Source organism: Myxine glutinosa, chromosome 4 (assembly GCF_964187855.1).
Source record: "Myxine glutinosa chromosome 4, kmMyxGlut1.1, whole genome shotgun sequence".
Lineage (NCBI taxonomy): Eukaryota > Metazoa > Chordata > Myxini > Myxiniformes > Myxinidae > Myxine > Myxine glutinosa.
Genome location: NC_136264.1, coordinates 188092292 through 188114268, shown reverse-complemented (window position 1 = coordinate 188114268; position 21977 = coordinate 188092292). Strand labels below are relative to the sequence as shown.

At 40.1% G+C, this 21977-nt stretch overlaps 2 protein-coding genes across 3 annotated transcripts in view; one reads left to right on the top strand and one right to left on the bottom strand.

Annotated features, from left to right (window-relative positions):
* The window catches only part of LCN12 (lipocalin 12), a 34960-nt gene extending 29806 nt beyond the window's left edge, over window positions 1-5154 (top strand). Inside the window, exons 4-5 of one of the 2 annotated variants that reach the window (XM_068099660.2) lie at window positions 750-821; window positions 2091-3272. In XM_068099660.2, coding sequence (XP_067955761.2) covers window positions 750-778 — 29 coding nt within the window. In that variant the 3' untranslated portion in view covers window positions 779-821; window positions 2091-3272. Of the gene's footprint in view, window positions 1-749 lie in introns of both variants that reach the window. The other variant, XM_068099659.2, reaches the window with a different exon arrangement.
* Window positions 5155-5343: 189 nt separating this feature from the next.
* Window positions 5344-12603, bottom strand: GP9 (glycoprotein IX platelet). Its single transcript, XM_068099658.2, has 3 exons — window positions 11958-12603; window positions 6608-7017; window positions 5344-6046 (listed from the first exon to the last, which is right to left on the bottom strand). Exons 2-3 carry the CDS (start codon window positions 7013-7015, stop codon window positions 5786-5788), a joined length of 669 nt encoding a protein of 222 aa, XP_067955759.2. The 5' UTR covers window positions 7016-7017; window positions 11958-12603; the 3' UTR covers window positions 5344-5785.
* Window positions 12604-21977: the final 9374 nt, after the last annotated feature.

The window sequence follows — 21977 nt, the reverse complement described above, 5'->3', positions numbered from 1 at the left end:
AGAGAGAAAAACATAGGGGCAATACCCCTGGCGCTCACCTGGTAGAATGAACAGTATAATGCACCAACTAAGGGTAACTAATTTCAATGGTTTCTAGAAGACAGGGCAGCATGTAGAATCGTACAAACATAATCATTAGACTTTAAACAAACAAATAAAAAAATATCTATTTGGGGGGGCAACCCCCCCTCTCCCAACCCAATATACCTCCCAAGACCCCAATTTTTCTAATGCCTTGAACAAACATTGGTACATCATGGGTGATTAAGGTTGTGGTGAAGTTTCATCGGAATTGTATGTGTAGTTTCAGAGAAGAAAGCAAATTCCTATTTTGGGGCGTCAAACCTGGTCAAACAAATTTTTTAATGCCGTGAACAAACTTTAGTCACAACGCAACAAATATAATTTGTGCCAAGTTTGGTCACAATCCCATCAGCGGTTTCGGAGAAGAATTTGCAAGTGTTTAGGGACGGATGGACTGAAGGACAGACTGGCTGACGGACGGATGACGCGCCATCGCATAAGCTCCCCTGAAATTCGTTCCAGGTGAGCTAAAAATATAATGTAGATTCAGACAACCAGCTCTGTGAAGAGTCTATTTACGTAAATACGCATCACCAAATGCATTTTAGGACTCGGGGATCGAACGGATTTTAAGACTTTTCCGACGAGCTTTAATGAATATTGCAAGGATCAGTTCCATCTTGTACAACTGGACCACAACTATGTTATTGCCGTTGTTGTTGCAGGTCCTGCTCCTTACTCACCTAACAACTGACATGAAGATGAAGAGCCGTACCACATGCAGTATCTCAGCGCAGGTTCACTTCTAAACTTCCTTGATGCAAATGGAACATTAAACAGGATGTTAATGCAATATGGTCGTTTTAGCAACGACAGTCGACCGGTAACAACACAAAACTGTGTTCTCACCACTGATGGAGAGTTGTACTTGGATATCAATAACCACTAGTTGTTATTTATTATTTAAATCCCCCACCTCCTTAGCACAATAACTAGCTGTTTATTTTTTCCAAAAATTATGGTCAAGTTATTGCAACTCAACCTTGTCTTTACTTTCGTGTTATTGAACTACTCGTGATCTCGTAACCTGTTAGGCAATGGATGCAAAAAAAAACCTTCAACGTCATCGTTCAATGTTGTTTCGAATCACTGTCGTTTAATGTCAAACGATTCTTGTCGCTTAAGGTGCAAGGTGGGGTAACATTGCACGTTTCACGTGCCATCAATAAATTGAAATTATCAGTCTTTCCCACAAACCATATACTGCTAGAAAGCTTAGAGTATGAGGAATCCAAAAATACAGACACAAGTGAATTTCGGATACAAATAAACATGTGAGCTTTAATTTTCTAGATACATACAAAAATATGTTTTTTTGGTTGAAATAATTGAAACTGGAACTACTGCTAACTGCCTCAGTTAATCTGTTATTTACCCCTTTGGGTAGTTAGTATGGGTATATCCAAAGAGACCAGTGACGGCTTTTCAGTAAATTGTGATGATAATTACACAAAATATTTTTTCTTTGTTTTTAAAGAAAAATACAAGGATTTTTTTCACAACTCAATTTGTAGTAGGGGTATCTTAAAAAGCCATGATTAATTCATCCAACATGTTAAGATGATTATTAATGCCAAATTTCATTCAATTTGGATGATTAGTTTTCAAGTTATTTCAACTTATTTCTTTGGAAAGACATATGTCTTTCTTTGGAAATAAGTATATTTCTTTGGAAATATTTCTTTGGGTATATTTCTATAAAAGAAATATATAAGGGTATATTTCTTTGGAAATAAGTACCAATCAAAACAGTTTGATTCTGAAAATATGTACTTCAAAGAACACTTTGACATGAAAAACAAGTTGTTTTTTTTGTTTTTTTTACCCCACTGTGCACCTTAAAGAAGAGTTTGGGGGATGCAGAAACTCCATTTATGTGCCACATCGTGGCACTTTTTAAATGATGACACAAGATAGTTGTATGTGACCATGGATCTTTCTACTCGATAGATACGATACTTTGTAATGATAAACTCTGTATTGTCTTCTTCTTCGTTCGTATGCAGGCTGCGGGGTAGCGTCATTGGCTGAAGGAGTGGCTGTGCCGCTAATGCCACCACGCCCTCTGCTGGTTAGGGCAGGAATTTGGCATTTGGTCTTGGTGCCGGTGACAGCTCACCTACTCTTAGCGAAGGCCTCCAAGAGGAGCTTTAACGTCCACCAACAAATGCTGGCAGACGGGATGTCGGTGTAACCTCCATCCGAGGGACGGCACACACTGATGAATCAATCTGTTTGTGAAACACCAGGATGTTTATAGCTGGGCCAGGATTCAAACCCAGACTAGATACTTTAGGGATGAGTGTGCGTACCGCTAGGCCATCCCATCAGCCCAACGTGTACCTTTAATACAGTATATGATCCTGCTGAGTTGGCAGTATAGCCGAGAGATGTGAACACACACCTTTCCGCTGTCTAGCCAGGGTTCGAATCTCGACCCGGGTATAAACCCTCCCTGGTGCTTCACATCTGCTACTAAGCATTAGTTAATGGACCTTAGAGAAGAGGCGAGTTATCGCTGGCACCCTGAAAAAAATAATCCCTACCCTGACTCAGCTGGGAAGGAAATGGCAAACACCCCAGCATGCCATGAGAGACTGCTTGGGCATCACCAACAATCTGTAAATAGTATGGTACAATGATGATGATGATGCAGATAATGATGATAACGATGATGATGATGATGAGAGCTCTGCCATCAAGTGGTAGTTTTGGGGAGCAACCCCCTTGCTGGGAATGAATTTGAACTTGAATATTGAAAGGTAGAATTTTTATTTATTTATTTTAAAATCCATCAAGTCATTACTGGGCAAGAAGTAAAACTCTTTTACATGCAGTTTGCTTTAAGTTATTGCGACCAAACAGAAAATGCAGGTCAAACTGTGCAGGGTCAGATGCGGAAGTTCTTGGAATTTTACTACTTTTTCGTTATGTGCTCACGTGCCCTAAACACTATAGCCATGGTGCACTATAGGGCCCTTTGTTACTTTTTAGGGGTTGCGGATGGTTGAGAGTCCCAGTATAACAAATCCCAATGCAAATTCTCGTACACTGATCATAACTTGCTCAATATAATGAGACTTCCCATGTGTTGCTAAGCTATAAACAGATATAATTATTTATTATCATTTAACCTGGGCTGTATTTGCCTGGTTTTGTTGGTGCCATTATTCAGCATATTTTATCACACGTTCAAAGGTTGAAATTCGAGCCAACTACAGTAGTTTGTTTTGCATCACCCTTTGAATGTCCGAAGTGTAAAGTCAAATAAGTATGATATGATTTTTATTATTAGAAAAAATCCGATTTTGTCTTTTCCATGACGAGTTCACCTGTTCCTCGTGGGAGCGGCAGGAAGGGTCATGTCATTATCCTCTCTAGGGTATATAGATTACATTAGATCTAGGCTCGAAATGCTACGATAAACTATACACGTTAGCAGGGCATTCATCCAATAAGGAAAAAAAACCCCTTGGGAGGCGGATATTATTAGTATTAATATTGTTTTGTAATAACATGTATATTCTGCGATTGTCAATGGTGTTGTTATTACTTTTGTTATTATAAGTGGCCTTGGAAAAACGCCATGATAAGCTATCTATACACCTTAACATGGATTTTGTCAAACACTGAAAACTCTTTGGGAAGGGGGGCAAATGAAGTCGTTACAACCTCCATCATGTGACCCTTTGTCCTCCTGTCAAGTTTGGTTGAGATTGGATACGTACCGTGAAATGGGGTGAATAGGGACACAAACTGAAAAAAAGTTCGGAAACTTTTTTCGCTGAAAATTGATAACCATACTGATTTCTTGATATTTTGATTGAAAGTGTTCTCTTGTTTTTTAAAACAGCAACTTATTGTCCCTATTAACCCCATATATGGGTTAAATAGGAATAAATAGGATTTTTATGGCTGTCCCTATTCACCCCGTTTTACGGGTGAATAGGGACAGTCACTAATACAAAAAAATAATAATCAAGAAACAATCCTGAGTTTCCAACTTATTGCTAAATTGATAGCTCAGATGGCTGCACATAATATGCACCCATAATATAAACCACGGTGCCAATGAAAAAAATATGGGATAAAAAGTTTCTCCAAACTGTCCCTATTTCTTGATTATTATTTTTTTGTATTAGTGACTGTCCCTATACACCCGTAAAACGGGGTGAATAGGGACAGCCATAAAAATCCTATTTATTCCTATTTAACCCATATATGGGGTTAATAGGGACTATAAGTTGCTTTTTTTTTAAACAAGAGAACACTTTCAACCCAAATATCAACAAATCAGTATGGTTATCAATTTTCAGCGAAAAAAGTTTCCGAACTTTTTTCAGTTTGTGTCCTTATACACCTTGCTGTCCATATTCAACCCATTTACGGTAACGACTGAATGTATCGCGGTCAGACAGACACCAAATTGCATATTTTAGTATGATTGTCAATATGTCTGAAAGCTCATGCAGAGACATTGCAAATGCTATTGCTGTGCTGTTTCCATTTGCAAATCGTGTCATGATGGGAATCTTGTGAAGGTGTACGCTGTTGCACATCTGCATTGCTGTCCTGGCCATTGCAAGAGATGTCCACAAAAGCCGGTGAAGGAACATAATGTGATAATGACGTCACGTGCAATCAATGTGCCTTGGATGGATGTGAAGCCGGGCGTCCCGTCTGCTGGCACCAGTAGGTGAACGTTAAAGAAGAAGGAAAAATACTCCACTGTGCCTTTTGACGAAGAGTGGGCGAGTTATCGCCTGCACCCCTAAATGATAAATTCCTACAGGGGCACTGCATCAGCAGCACAGCCATGCCCTTGACCCCCCTCCCATGAAATGATGCAACTAACTGCCAGTTGCTGCACATGCTCAGATTGAATCAGGATCCTGATACAGTTCTCAGCAAGAGCCAAAGGGTCCCCAAAGGCCTTTGAGGCAGCACTCTAGGTCTTTCAGCCCAACACTCCTCATGGCACATTTAGTAAGTGGAGACCAACTATCTCCAAAGACCTCGCTCCTTGGGAAGCATGCTTTACTTATTTATTAAAGAAATGTGAAAATTCTACCACATCGCAAACATGAATTTGAGCGTGGATGAAAGTGCTTTACACTCACTCCGACTTCACTCCATATCACCACATCTCACTGCAGATCTAAAGGGTTTGTCTGCATAACATTCACCATTTCTTTAAGCTTCAATATCTGTCCACATGCTGCTTTGTATTTCAATACACTACATAATAATGCCCAGGCAGCAGGGAAAAGTGGAAGTTTATTTAATTTAATCCATTATTACATCATCTCAAGTGCCTTATTATTATTATTTATGATGTCACAAACAATAATGTACTCCAGCAGTCCGTCATGTTCTTGTGCTGAGAAAAAACTACTAATTGAAAAGATCAATTGTTGTAGACGGCCCATGTTCACTTTAAGCCGACCTACATCTGGTTTGTATTGTGCAGACTCATTGGCTGCACTGGAAATTTTCCTCCAATCAGAAGTTTGGATGGAGTTATTTGTCCTTCCTGCTTCTGGAATGTTGGAGCGACTTGGTGTGCCCAATGTGTAATACCAGTGCATGATCTTTTAGTTTGCATTAACTGTCTAAAAACACCAAAATATCGTTGCCTCCAATTGGTGCGGATTCTGGGATATTATGTGACGCCATAATCAAGCTTCGGAGCATGCACAAGCTACATGGCGGAGAAAGCCAAGCCTCTATCCACCTCCTCGTAAATGCTTTCTTCCGATTGGGGAGGCTCGGCCGCACGAGCTCTTTTGCACGAGAGCAGCGTTTTGCTGCGGACGCTGCACAGTGCGGAGAACAGAGGGATCAAGAGCAGGAGACTGATCATGTGTAATCCCATATCACGCAGCACCAAGTCCCAGCACCCAGGGGGCTTCTTCAGGCAGTTCTCAAACTCGTTGCCCGTTAAATCTTTGACGCGTGTCGTCTGTGTAGAAGAAAAAAAGAGAAAATTATAGGTCTTCTGTATGTCATGGTTGTCCAGCTGACAGAAACAACCACCACCCTTTTGAGATAGGAAGCAGTACAAATAACCTGTTGTCATGGTATCTAAGAAGCACACACATTGATTCCTGGCCCTGCAAGTGAAACAACAGGTACCCAGGCAAATAGTCAGGTTCACTATGTTTTTTCGTTCAAATTTTTTGGAGATTAGCAAAACTGTTCTGAGTGTCATTTTCGCAAAGGTGTCTACGCAAATGCCAACATTGATTTTTGGATTCCTCATGCTCTGAATATTCCAAAATGTATAGTTTTGCTAATCTCCAAAATTTTTGAACGAAATTATTTGTTAACATAGTGAACCTGACCATAAACAGCTTAGAGATTAGTGCCCACATTTCTGGACAATTCTACCAACTCCATCTTCTCATAGATTATCAAAATTGAGGGATAGTCCAATACCTACAAAGCAATGACTAACTCTTACTACTTTTGCATCACAGGTACCGAACCCCGTTGCAGTTACTTTTCCTGGAACTCCACTTGCCTCCAACTTGTTGGGTGTTCCGCAGGTGGGATGACCCTTCGATATAGCCATGTTATCCTCGAGCCACTGCCGCAGGTAAATGATGTTACAGTCACAATGCCAGGGGTTTTTATGGAAATCGACTTCTTCGAGATGATGCAGACGATCCAAAGCACCGTTTGGCAAGTAGGTCAGCCCGGCTTCGTTGAATTTCAGGCTCTTTGTGAATGCAGGGATGTTTTCGAAAAACATTTTTGGGTTTGAACGTTGGCAAATCACATCGACATATTTGGTACTTTTATTTTCTTTGGTGCACGTGCAGCCAGGTAAACTGCAGTTGTGCGGCACACTCTCCGAGTTTGCTGCAGCCAAGAGCATGGCGAAGAGCAGCAGGAGTGCTGCGGACGATGATGAGTATAACCTGGACATATCTGTAAAGGAGATTGAGAGAGGGAGAAAGGGAGAGAGTTAGAGGTTAAAAGGGTTCATAAAATCATCTTTTCTCAAATTGTTGAATTGGTTTCTAGGCCATTTCCAAGAAACCTGCGAAGTACCAGGTCAATTTGGTTGTAGTGCAGAAGCTGCTGTTCAGACAGAAAGCACACTCTGAGATAGCAAGCAAAGTAACATGGTGTCAAGGAACCTCCAACAAGACCGGGCATCTTGCTGCCCAGCAGTCCAGGAAGGAATTTGGAATTTGTTGAGGTTGTCGGTGACAACTCGCCAGCTCTTCGCGAAGGACAACATGAGATCTAACGTTCACCAAATAATGTTGGCAGATGGGAAAACCAGTTTGAAGGGTGGTGCAAACATGTATGCCTCACGCTGCCCGTGAAACACCAAAATTACAGTTTATATCTGGGTCGAGATTCGGGTCGAGTCGAGATGCATACCTCTAGACTTTTGCTCACTCCATGGCTTTAAGGCAGCTGTACACCACGACAAATGACCCCATTCCCAAGCTCTCTCTCTCTCTCTCACTCTCACTCACACACTCTCTCACACTCTCTCTCTCACACTCTCTCTCTCACACTCTCTCTCTCTCTCACACTCTCTCTCTCACACTCTCTCTCTCACACTCTCTCTCTCACACTCTCTCTCTCTCACACTATCTCTCTCACACTCTCTCTCTCTCTCTCTCACTCTCTCTCTCTCTCTCTCACACTCTCTCTCTCTCTCTCACACTCTCTCTCTCTCTCTCTCACACTCTCTCTCTCGCTCTCTCTCACACTCTCTCTCCCTCTCTCTCTCACACTCTCTCACACTCTCTCTCTCACACTCTCTCTCTCTCACACTCTCTCTCTCACACTCTCTCTCTCACACTCTCTCTCTCACACTCTCTCTCTCTCACACTCTCTCTCTCTCTCTCTCACACACTCTCTCTCTCTCTCTCTCTCTCTCACACTCTCTCTCTCTCACACTCTCTCTCTCTCACACACTCTCACGCTCTCACCTCTTTCAATTTCAGTTGCTGGTTGGTTTGTACCTTTTCTGTTTCATCCCTGCATTTCCCTTGATCTTCTTGCTATGTTTCATTTTGCTTGTGTGTAACTTCTCCACCCTCACGTGTCCTCCCCCGCCACTTCATCTCACTCTCACACTCATTTAAACTCTGCTGTGGGTGTTTCCCCCTCTTCTATTTTGTTCTGATCAATTCTGCTCTAGCTCTTCCATGAGCCTCAATGATTTCTCCAAAAAAATCCTACCAGATTTAAAAAAAAATCCCTGTAAAAACGATGTTTATGAGCACAATAAACCTACATGTTACATATAATTCTTAAACTCTCACTTACATCTTAATATTATGTATAAGCACCAGCAGAAGGCCATGGTAAAAATACCAAAAAGGAAAAAACAAAGAAAGACTTTTATTATTGCGCTGGTTGACAGAGCTCAAAATGGGAGGTTATATATTTCTTATCAGCAAAAAAACAATTTGAGCGTGATCAATGCAGCAGTCTGTTGCCTATACACCACCCGGGTTAAATATTATTTATCTGATTTAAAATATATATAATTTTCACATAGGTTTGGATTAATTTAAAGCAATTTTTATTTTGCTCTCCAAGGAGCATTTCAATGTTTCGGGGGTGGGGGACAGACAGATATCATTCGATTTATTATATGTGGAATAGTTTTTTCAAAACTACGAGTACATCTACTTCCTACAGGAATGATGGGAAGGGCAACGGTATTATCCTCTCTGGGGTAAATTACAGTAAATCTCGCATTGGGTCCGTTAATCTGTGGTGGACGCAATCAGCATCGATTGCCTCATGGAATGTCAGAATTCCTCCAAATTTATTTTAGTTTAGTGTTAAACAGCATTAGTGATTGTTTAAAACGGTAAGCATACGTTTTTGTGGTTTATAATCCTTTTTTTTTTTTTTTTACTTCTTTTTCCTTTTACTTCTGGTATAGGCTTGCCCCATGAAACGCCATGATAAGCTATTTATTCAACACAGAAGGAGGCTGTTAAGCCCATCGGGCCTGCACAATAGTGACAATATCGAAGTATACCCCGATATCCCTACTACATCTAGATACATATGTAACTCAAATTCAAAACAATCTACTGTTTCTGCTGTCACTACCCTTGCAGGGAGACTATTCCATGCATCAACTAGTCAGAGTGAAAGACCTCTGCGTCATGACCATCCTAAATCTCCTCTTCTTTACTTTGAAACTATGGCCTATATGGTCCTGTCGGTGTCCATTCTGCTGAAAAACGCGTCTGCACTTATTTTGCCCTTATACGTTATTATCTTAACCATCTTCGCTTTTCTAATGTATAAAGTCATGTTTGCTTGAACTGCTCTTCATAGCTAAGATTAGTTAGGCCCAGAATCAATAGAGTTGCCCGACGCTGAACCTTCTCTCTGGTAGCTAATGTCCTTCCTGACATGTGACAACATTCAAGATGAGGCCTCACTAAATTCCTATAGACGTATAAAGTGTGAACACTACATCGTTTGATTTATAATTTATCTACAACCGACAACCCTCTTAGATTCAACTATAGCTACCTGGCAATGTGCTGTACCTGCTTAACCTCACCACCCTCTCCCACATATCTATTACCATCCCTGTGTCACACCTTCCAAGATGGCCCCTTGTTATGCAGTCCCTATTTTCATTATTCATTAAATATCAAAAAATAAATAAATATGATACTAAGAGACTACGACTAGAACGGCACTCGGTAGTGAGCATACCTCCACTCAACCATGATTAACAGTTTACGTTTTGTATCCCACTAATAGGCCGGATCTGGATTTGCACCTGAACTAAAATCTAATCGGCTTGGTCTTGTCACCGAACCAACTCATCCACAAATTTTGTCATAATTGGTCCACAACTTTTTGAAATATCATGCTATGGTCACATCATTTTGGCCACATCCCTTAATGGTGAAGAATCACTTTTAAAATTCTCGTATCCAGATTCAAATATTCTCCAAAATTGAATCATTTCTTCCTCATCACACAACCAAATTGTCCACCAAGTTTCGTCTAAATCCGTCAACAACTTTTTGAGATATCGTGCTAGGTATCTGTTTTAGCCATATCACTCAATAATGAAGAATCACTAAAAAAAACGATCTGATCCGAGTCCTGATTCGAATCTTCACCCAAATCGAATCAATTCGTCTTTGGCACACACCCAACTTATCCACCAAGTTTCGTCTGAATCCGTCAACAACTTTTTGACATATCGTGCTAGGTATCGGTTGTAGCCATATCACTCAATAATGAAGAATCACTTAAAAAACGATCTGATCCGAGTCCTGATTCGAATCTTCACCCAAATCGAATCAATTCGTCCTTGTCACACACCCAAAGTATCCACCATGTTTCGTCTGAATCCGTCAACAACTTTTTGAGATATCGTGCTAGGTATCCGTTTTAGCCATATCACTCAATAATGAAGAATCAATAAGAAAAACGATCTGATCCGAGTCCTGATTCGAATCTTCATCCAAATCGAATCAATTCGTCTTTGGCACACACCCAAAGTATCCACCAAGTTTCGTCTGAATCCGTCAACAACTTTTTGAGATATCGTGCTAGGTATCCGTTTTAGCCATATCACTCAATAATGAAGAATCAATAAGAAAAACGATCTGATCCGAGTCCTGATTCGAATCTTCACCCAAATCGAATCAATTCGTCTTTGGCACACACCCAAAGTATCCACCAAGTTTCGTCTGAATCCGTCAACAACTTTTTGAGATATCGTGCTAGGTATCCGTTTTAGCCATATCACTCAATAATGAAGAATCAATTTTAAAAAACGATCTGATCCGGGTCCTGATTCGAATCTTCACCCAAATCAAATCAATTTGTCCTTGGCACACACCCAACTTATCCACCAAGTTTCGTCTGAATCCGTCAACAACTTTTTGAGATATCGTGCAACATGTCGGTTTTAGCCATATCACTCAATAATGAAGAATCACTTTAAAAACGATCTGATGCGGATCCTGATTCGAATCTTCACCCAAATCGAATCAATTCGTCCTTGGCACACACCCAACTTATCCACCAAGTTTCGTCTGAATCCGTCAACAACCTTTTGAGATATCGTGCTAGGTATCGATTTTAGCCATATCACTCAATAATGAAGAATCACTTTAAAAAACGATCTGATCCGAGTCCTGATTCGAATCTTCACCCAAATCGAATCAATTCGTCCTTGTCACACACCCAACTTATCCACCAAGTTTCGTCTGAATCCGTCAACAACTTTTTGAGATATCGTGCTAGGTATCGATTTTAGCCATATCACTCAATAATGAAGAATCACTTAAAAAAACGATCTGATCCGAGTCCTGATTCGAATCTTCACCCAAATCGAATCAATTCGTCCTTGTCACACACCCAACTTATCCACCAAGTTTCGTCTGAATCCGTCAACAACTTTTTGAGATATCGTGCTAGGTATCGATTTTAGCCATATCACTCAATAATGAAGAATCACTTTAAAAAACGATCTGATCCGAGTCCTGATTCGAATCTTCACCCAAATCGAATCAATTCGTCCTTGTCACACACCCAACCTGTCCACCAATATTTTCGTCCGAATTCGTCCACAACTTTTAAAGATATCCTGTTCACAAACAGACAGGGATGAAACATAACTTCCACGACCGAATAATTATTATTACAACAACAGTGTACATTATTACATCACAGATCATGCCAAATTGTGTATAAATAAGCTCATTATTAAATGCGAAAAGTGATAAAATGACGAAAATTCCAAATTCGCAACTTTTAACTCAATTAGTCCCCTCTCCAATAAACGTGAACTATTGATCACAATTGAGTATTAAACTTATCGGCATTTTACTTTTTCTCTTCCAATTTACCTGCAAACTGAACGTGCCACGACCCAAGCAGTCGCCGAACTTCTGAAACGTTCGTCTCTCCGTTGCAACGTTGCAACCATCAGGTTTGAAGAAGTTGTAATCACGTGCCGAGGGGGCGTGGTGTAGAGTTGATCACGTGCTTGGGGCGGGGCGTTGTGTCAGCACTTCCCGCACCACAGAGGCGAGTGGCTCTATAATATTCAGAATTTTATTGAGATGTGCACAAAGTTTGATTCCTGCAAGTCGCTCATTTCTCTGCAGATATGCATAAAATATATCTTGATATATGAATCCAGCAATTATTGAAATTAAATAAATAATTACCTTATAAATGAATAACTTCAGCAATTATCGGGACTAAATAAATATAATGATAAATAAATAACTTCAGTAATTATTTGGATTTACTTGGATCGGTGTGGGAGGTCACACATTGATTGTAAACTTTCCTTTTCAATCACAAGGGCAGTTTGCTTTTCACGAAATTATTGCATTATATCCAGATGCTGCCCATCCTGCTCGAGTAGGTCTCTTCACTTCTTTCAAAGTTACCTGGATCCATTAGTCATGAGTTGCTTTCAGTCAATCTGATTATTGCTTTCTTCAATTTGGCAATGATCCATTTCATATCCTTCTTCGTTGCATGAAGGTTGAACTTTAATTCCTTCCATCATATTCATTTCTCATCCCATCTTTTGACTCTACAAATGAAGACCTTCCATCATATTCATTTCTCATCACATCTTTTGACTCTCCAAATGAAGACCTTCCATCATATTCATTTCTCATCCCATCTTTTGACTCTCCAAATGAAGACCTTCCATCATATTCATTTCTCATCCCATCTTTTGACTCTCCAAATGAAGACCTTCCATCATATTCATTTCTCATCCCATCTTTTGACTCTCCAAATGAAGACCTTCCATCATATTCATTTCTCATCCCATCTTTTGACTCTCCAAATGAAGACCTTCCATCATATTCATTTCTCATCCCATCTTTTGACTCTCCAAATGAAGACCTTCCATCATATTCATTTCTCATCCCATCTTTTGACTCTCCAAATGAAGACCTTCCATCATATTCATTTCTCATCCCATCTTTTGACTCTCCAAATGAAGACCTTCCATCATATTTATTTCTCATCCCATCTTTTGACTCTCCAAATGAAGACCTTCCATCATATTCATTTCTCATCCCATCTTTTGACTCTCCAAATGAAGACCTTCCATCATATTCATTTCTCATCCCATCTTTTGACTCTCCAAATGAAGACCTTCCATCATATTCATTTCTCATCCCATCTTTTGACTCTCCAAATGAAGACCTTCCATCATATTCATTTCTCATCCCATCTTTTGACTCTCCAAATGAAGACCTTCCATCATATTCATTTCTCATCCCATCTTTTGACTCTCCAAATGAAGACCTTCCATCATATTCATTTCTCATCCCATCTTTTGACTCTCCAAATGAAGACCTTCCATCATATTCATTTCTCATCCCATCTTTTGACTCTCCAAATGAAGACCTTCCAATATATTCATTTCTCATCCCATCTTTTGACTCTCCAAATGAAGACCTTCCAATATATTCATTTCTCATCCCATCTTTTGACTCTCCAAATGAAGACCTTCCATCATATTCATTTCTCATCCCATCTTTTGACTCTCCAAATGAAGACCTTCCATCATATTCATTTCTCATCCCATCTTTTGACTCTCCAAATGAAGACCTTCCATCATATTCATTTCTCAACCCATCTTTTGACTCTCCAAATGAAGACCTTCCATCATATTCATTTCTCATCCCATCTTTTGACTCTCCAAATGAAGACCTTCCATCATATTCATTTCTCATCCCATCTTTTGACTCTCCAAATGAAGACCTTCCATCATATTCATTTCTCATCCCATCTTTTGACTCTCCAAATGAAGACCTTCCATCATATTCATTTCTCATCCCATCTTTTGACTCTCCAAATGAAGACCTTCCATCATATTCATTTCTCATCCCATCTTTTGACTCTCCAAATGAAGACCTTCCATCATATTCATTTCTCATCCCATCTTTTGACTCTCCAAATGAAGACCTTCCATCATATTCATTTCTCATCCCATCTTTTGACTCTCCAAATGAAGACCTTCCATCATATTCATTTCTCATCCCATCTTTTGACTCTCCAAATGAAGACCTTCCATCATATTCATTTCTCATCCCATCTTTTGACTCTCCAAATGAAGACCTTCCATCATATTCATTTCTCATCCCATCTTTTGACTCTCCAAATGAAGACCTTCCATCATATTCATTTCTCATCCCATCTTTTGACTCTCCAAATGAAGACCTTCCATCATGATTTGCAGTTCTTCAGCATTGTTTGAAATGAAAACAATATCATTTCAGAATTAATTACAGGTTCTGTTGGAAAAACTACTCTGAGGCAGCAAACAATCTTGGTGAGATCTCGTCTCTACGTGTGGCACCCTCTGTCCATCTTGATCACACCTTTATTTTGATGACATTTCCAGGTCACTGTTCCACCATTGTATACGTCACTTAAAATATACTGCGTCTGGGGTTGACATTTAGATGATGAGTGATGTGGATCTTGGTCCACATTGTCGAAGGCTTTTTCCTAATCGATGACTCAGATGCAAAGGAAGTTTAAATTGTCTTGATTTTTCCAGAAGCTAATGTTTTAATGGGATCTATTGTTAAATAACAACGTCTAAAACCTGCTTAGGTCCATGATTGCTTGTTATCCAGTTCAACCCTGGGTCTGTTATTAATCATTTTTGTGAACAATTTATAACTTGAACAGAATGCTTATTGAACGTTAACCCTTTCTATTCACCTTATTCCCCTTTTTGTGGATTGGTAACAGCTCGGAAGTATTCCAAGTCATGGGGGTTTCGCCATCTTCCAAGCATTTTGCAACTACTTTTGCTAATTCCCTCCGCCACCAAGGGTGGATGGAGGTTATGTTTTCACCGCTTGCTGTCTGTCTGTTTGTGAACAAAATATCTCAAAAAGTTGTGGATGGATTCGGACGAAATTTGGCAGAGATGTAGCGGATGTGACAAGGACGACATTGTTACATTTTGGTGAAGATCCGGATTCGGATCCGGCTACTAGAATTATTTAAGTGATTCTTCACCATTGGGAGATGGGGCCAAAAACGATACATAGCAGGATATCTCAAAAAGTTGTGGGCGGATTTGGACGAAACTTGGTGGACAGGTTGGGTGTCTGACAAGGACGATTCGATTCGATTTTGATGAAGATATGAATATTGATTCGGATATGAGGATTATTTAATTTTTTTCAGTGATTCTTCACCATTGGGAGACAGGGACAAAAACTATTCATAGCAGGATATCTCAAAAAGTAATGAATGGATTTGGACGAAACTTGGTGGACAGGTTGTGTGTGTGACAAGGAAGAATCGATTCAATTGTGGTGAAGATCCGGATCCAGCTAGTAGGATTTTTGAAGTGATTCTTCACCATTGAGTGATTTGGCCAACCAGGCAGAGGTATGCTCTCCACTGAGTACCGTTCTACTTCACTGTGCAACAGTTCATCGTCATCTTCGGTAACTAGTAATTATTGGGATTAAACAAATACAAATAATTTAAAAAATAAATATAATACAAAATACCTTAAAATACAACTTCATTAAGGATCACAAATAAATAGATATTTGGACATTTGTTTGATGTTAAAAACAAAAGGTTTGCCCGAAATGCGTCACAGACAATGGATTAACCCTTTAAGTGCCTCCGGCTGAAGTATTCACCATGGTTTGTCAACGTGGCAACAAACATGAGCAGATTTTGTTATTAAAATTTGCACGGATGATAGTTTGAGAGAGAACTTGTTAACGACTATTTATTGCAGAACCTTGCATAAAAAGTCTTTTCTCCTTTTTTATTTGTGGTTTTTCATCAGCATGGACAGATTTATTTTGGGGAAATAAAAATCTCAATAACCTTCAAAATGCCTCGACTTCCCTCTTTGTGGTGCTGATTTAGCAGCTGCCCAGTTCAGAATTCAACAACACAACAAAACTACATTGCTCGTAGGGATAAACAAAAGGTCATGCAAGTCAAATGTGTTATCCATTTCATCTTGCACTGCCATTTTAGTTACATTTTAAACATGGTTATAGTTTTTGGATTTTTATGGAAAAGTGCATTAACAAAGAGGGGGAAGTTAATCAACCATTGTACTAACAAACTGGTGCCGATAATGTTAATTGTACAATTGCTGAGATAACGCTTGGGAACTAGTTAGAAGAAATGTTTTTTTTTAAACCACAAAATAAGCAATCATAAAATCAAAGCAAAAAAACTATCACAAAATCAAACAGTCACAAGACCAACAACAAAGAGCAATCAGAGATTGCAGACCCTCACCAGGATGTGTTTTCAGTGGTTTTTAAGGCTTTTGTAGTAAAAACAAATATGGCGCCCGAACCACATGAAGGACGACGTCATATTTTGTTCCCCTCCACCAATTTATCTCTAGATGATGCTCAAGAAATTTCATCTGGATCGGATGAAGTTTTGTACTTGTCAAATTATGACGTCATAATGGAGGCACCTATGACATCATCATTAACATATGTTATTCCACATGGAGAGTTATTTACATTGAACCATGTCTCAATTTTTTCGATGCAACGCTTTCGGAGATAGAGGTGCAATTTTTTTCGGTTTTTCCAAGATGGCGGCCAAACCATGTGACAGATGACATCATTATTTTTTTTGTCCACCAATTTATGTCTCCACCAATTTATTTCACCAATTTATTTATATATTTTCTACGATGGCACCCATACCACGTGACCTATGCCATCATAATTATCATTAAAAAATTATACAGGTGGAGGTGCACCTATGGTGAATATTTTCTGTCAATCGGACCAATGGTTGCAGAGAAAATCATAGTTATTCTGTGCGGACAAACAAACAAATGAAAAATCGGTCAGAGACCGAGGACTTGCCGGAATGCACTTTTTTATTGGCCATTTTGGACAAATATGGCGGCCGAACCACGTGACCAATGACGTCATCATTATTTGTTTTCTAAACTAATTTATTCCTAGATTATGCTCAAGAAATTTCATCTTGATCGGATGAAGTTTTGTACTTGTCGAATTATGACGTCATAATGGAAGCACCTATGACATCATCATTAACATATTTTATTCCCCATGGAGAGTTCTTTACAATGAGCCATGTCTCAATTTTTTCTATTCAGCACTTTCGGAGATATAGAGGTGCAAATTTTTTCCTTTTTTTTCCAAAATGGTGGCCGAACCACGTGACCGATGACGTCATCATTATTATTTTTTCTCCACCAGTTTATGCCGACATGGCACTCAAGAAATTGCATCTTGATTGGATGAAGTTTTGTATTTGTCGAATTATGACGTCATAATGGAGGCACCTATGACATCATCAATAACATATTTTATTCCCTATGGAGAGTTCTTTACAATGAGCCACGTCTCAATTTTTTCTATTCAGCACTTTCGGAGATATAGAGGTGCAAATTTTTTCGGTTTTTCCAAGATGGCGGCCAAACCACGTGTCCGATGACGTCTTTTTCTTTTTTTTCTCCACCAGTTTATGCCGACATGGCACTCAAGAAATTGCATCTTGATTGGATGAAGTTTTGTACTTGTTGAATTATCGAATTATGACGTCATCATGGAGGCCTTGGGCTGAGAGAGTTAAAAATTGGGCACAGTCCATTCCAGGTCAAGGGAAATATGTGTGTGAAGTTTGGCGATTCTACGTGCAACGGTGTAGATGTAGTACTGTGGACAAACAGACAAACAGACAGACAGACAAACCAACCGATCAACATACTTGCCTTTTTCTTTTCTTTTCCAGCAGGTAACAAACAGACAGACAAACAAACAAATTTCTTCTGTTTCAAGAAAGAACAATCAGAGATTGCAAACCCTCGCCAGGATGTATTTTCAGTGGTTTTTAAGGCTTTTGTGTTAAAACAAATATGGCGGCCCAACCACGTGGCTGATGATGTCATCTTTTTTTTTCTAAACTAATTTATTCCTCGATTATGCTCAAGAAATTTCATCTCAATCAGATGAAGTTTTGTACTTGTCGAATTATGACATCGTAATGGAGGCACCTATGACATCATCATTAACACATTTTATTTCCCATGGAGAGTTCTTTAGAATGAGCCATGTCTCAATTTTTTCTATTCAGCGCTTTTGGAGATATAGAGGTGCAAAATTTTTCGGTTTTTCCAAGATGGCGGCCGAACCACGTGACCGATGACATCATAATTATCATTATAAAATTATACAAGTGGAGTTGCACCTATGGTGAAAATTTCCTGTCAATCGGACCAACGGTTGCAGAGAAAATCATATTTATTATGTGCGGACAAACAAACAGACAGACAGATGAAAAATCGGTCAGAGACCGAGGACTTGCCGGAATGTACCTTGCCTTTTTGTTTGCGCCTCCCAATTGAAGCCACGCCCTTAGGGCGGGTACCGTTGCGAGTAATATATAATGGCAATACAACAATTATTACCGCTTTGCTTTGAAGAACGGGAATGAAAGGGGAGGAGCGTGTTAATATGTGTGGTTGAAGGCTTTGGGTGGTGAGGGGGCTTGAAGCCAGATTTTAGTCTTACAGCCGCCATGTTGGTGCTCGCTGTCACTGCGGTGCGAAGTGAAAGAAGCCTCAGAGCTGTCACATTCACAATCGCTATGTCGTATGTACTCCCTACGTGTTTCCTTCATTGTAAAAACTACCAAGTCAACAGTTAAAAGGATTTTGAGCCGATAGGTGTTACGGCCTTGGCAAGATCGATGGAGACAGCGATCTGTTAGCTTATACACCGCCCAAATAGCTATGTGGAATTCTCTCATGTTGGGATTAAACCCACGTCGTTTGAACTTTGGCAGAGGTCATTATTTACTTTTAATGATGTTTGTATACGAATCAAAAAGAAGATAATTGGTTTTGGGTCGTCCTTTCCGCATATCTCGTGGGATTGTGAGTTGGAGAGACGACCGTGATGGCGGGACCGTGATGGCGGGACCGTGATGGCGGGTACTGTTGCTAGTTAGCAAAAACTATTTTCACGTTTTGGATGACCTTGAGCTTGACGTTGGGCATAGAGAGTTAAAAATTGGGCACAGTCTATTCCAGGGCAAGGCAAATATGTGTGTAAAGTATGGCGATGCTATGTGCAACGATGTAGACGTAGTACTGCGCACAAACAGACAGACAGACAGACCAACCAACCAACATAATAGCCGGAATATATTCCGGCAAGTAACAAACAAACTCAAATGCAATACCCTCTCCTCAGGCGAGGGTAACTAGAACAAGCAATCAAGGATTGCAGACCCTTTCCACCCCTTATTTGTGCGGTTTTATGGTATGTAATTCATAGATGTACTCACATTCTAATTATACATGCCTTATGGAGGTACTGGGTGAAAAAATATATACCATGTATTATTGGTTACCATTGGGTGGGATTTGTGGCTTATGTTAGTACATTATATGCAGACAAACAAACAAAGACAAACCAACAAACAAACAGACCAAAATGCAATACCCTCTCCTCTGATGAGGGTAAAATCATTAAAAAAAATGTCAAAGGATGTCGGGAAAGTATGCCAAAAAATTTATTTAAAGAAGGTAGGGATGGTCACAATAAATGATCATGTGAAAACCTCGACATCTTTCTTTGAATAATGGAGTATCCCTGCCATCCCTACATAGGAAATATATATAGTCGCGGCTCGTAGAACTAAAGCAGAAAGGAAGGGAGCAAAATATGCATGGGCCCAATGATCGCCCAACTTCCTGATTTTAATGGGCCCAATGATTCCTAACTTATTGTGGGGTTCTCAGGGGAACGTCTTTTGGCCCAAGTCTTTCCCAACCCGGTTGGTCAGGCCTGGTGTTTGAATGGACCTGATGTGATCATGCATTTATAATTTGTTCATGGTGTTGGAAATAACTCACCCACTCTTTGTGGAGAGTGCAGGGATCTTTAACATCCACTAACTAATAGCAGATGGGATCCCCAGATTAATGTCCACCGAGGGACGGCACACACATTGATGTATCCTCCTGCCTGCGAAACACCAATCTGACTGTTTATAGTGTGGTCAGGAATGAAAGTCAGGTGAGACAGCTCACAAGTGAGTGCGCTACCTCTGCACCATCCTGTCAGAGAGGAAAAACACTGATATCTACCATATAAAGCACAATGTGTGTGTGTTTGTGTATGTGTGTCTGTCCCCCTTCATAAGGGTAGGTTTTAAAGGCTTTGAGTAGTGCTTTAGGAGGGATTTAATGGGCAATCTTTGAACACGACTGTGTCCACCGGTTAAAAGACTTTTAGGACCCAAAAAACCCCAAGGACCCAGAAGACCCCGAAAAGCCAATGGACTAGAAACACCCAAAATACCTGAAGACCCAAAAAACCATGTAGACTGTTAAATAAACAAAAGACCATGAAGACCCAGAAGATCCAAAGGACCCAGAAGACCCCAAAGGACTCTGAAGACCCAAAATACTCCAAAGACCTAAAATACCCCAAATACCCAAAAGACTGAAAAGACCCTGAAGACCCAATGGACCTCAAAGACCCAAAATACCCTGAAGACCAAATGGACCCCGAGGATCCAAAAGACCCCAGGATCCAAAAGACCCAAGCAACCCCGAGGACCCAAATGACAAAGAGGACAAAGAGGACCCAAAACACCCCAAGGACCGAGAAAACCCAAAAGACCCAGAAGAACGAAAAGACCACAAGAACTAAAATATCCCAAATAACCTTGAAGACCCCGAAGACCCAAAAAACCCTGAAGATCTAAAAGACCCAGAAGACTGAAAAGACCTCAAAGACCTTTAAATAACCCAAGGATCCAGAGGACCCAAAAGATGCTGAGGAACCAGAAGACACAAAAGACCCTGAAGATCCCAAGGACCCAAAATACCCCGAGGACAGGAAAGACCCCGAGGACTCCGAAGACCCAAAAGAAGAGTACAGTAATTATGTCTCTTAAATTGGAATTGTAGACGGTGGCTTGCAAACTGAGCCTCAAGGTCGGTGTACAGAAGCGGTATTTTTAAAATCACAATACAAGGCACAGGGAGGTGAAATTTGCTGCACATGAAGTGCAATGCATGGAGTAAAACGAGTGTTAATTTACGTCTGTAGGATGTCTAATAAATAAAGAAGATACAAGCACACTTGACACTAGGCCGAGGCTTCAGACTTTGACACGCTCACGCGGCTGCACGGTCAAATAATCTGTTCCAACCCGTTATTTTTGACGGGCTTTATACCAGTACCGTATTCCATATTAACACTACCCTATTCCACATGTCCTAATTAAAACACAATTTCTGTGTGTGCGGGTAATAATGCACACCAATAAGACCGGTTGTTCAACAAGTGTGGAAAAATTCCCGTGAAAAACAAAAAACAAAAAACAATGCAAATCTTGTTAATTAACTTTTATTTCTGGTCAGTGGATGAAACTGGTCGACTTAAACAAACAGGCTGAATGTGTCACAATACAATCTCTATTCACATATACTTGTTTCGAAAACTTCAAAAGCATTTTTAACAATTAAATTAATATCCACATCCATGTTTTTTTTTTAAATACTGCCCCTAATCTAGGGTCATTGTATTTGGCCAGAGTTACTGGCACACAATCGCTAACCATTCGAAAGAGATCCATGAGATTTTTACCTTCCACAATCCAATTGCTGATGGGACAGGCCATTTTCTATCTTCCAGTGCCCCCAATATGCAAACTGCATGCTCTGGGGTGCAGCATCCTCTGCCGGCACTGAATCAGAACGGAAATTTTGGTCAGATTATTGGCTAACCGGATAGCCTAGAGGTATGCCCACTCACCTCTGAGCTGTGTAGCCTGGGTTTGAACCTATAAACTGTCATCCCGGTGTTTCACAGGTGGGTCATAGCATCAAT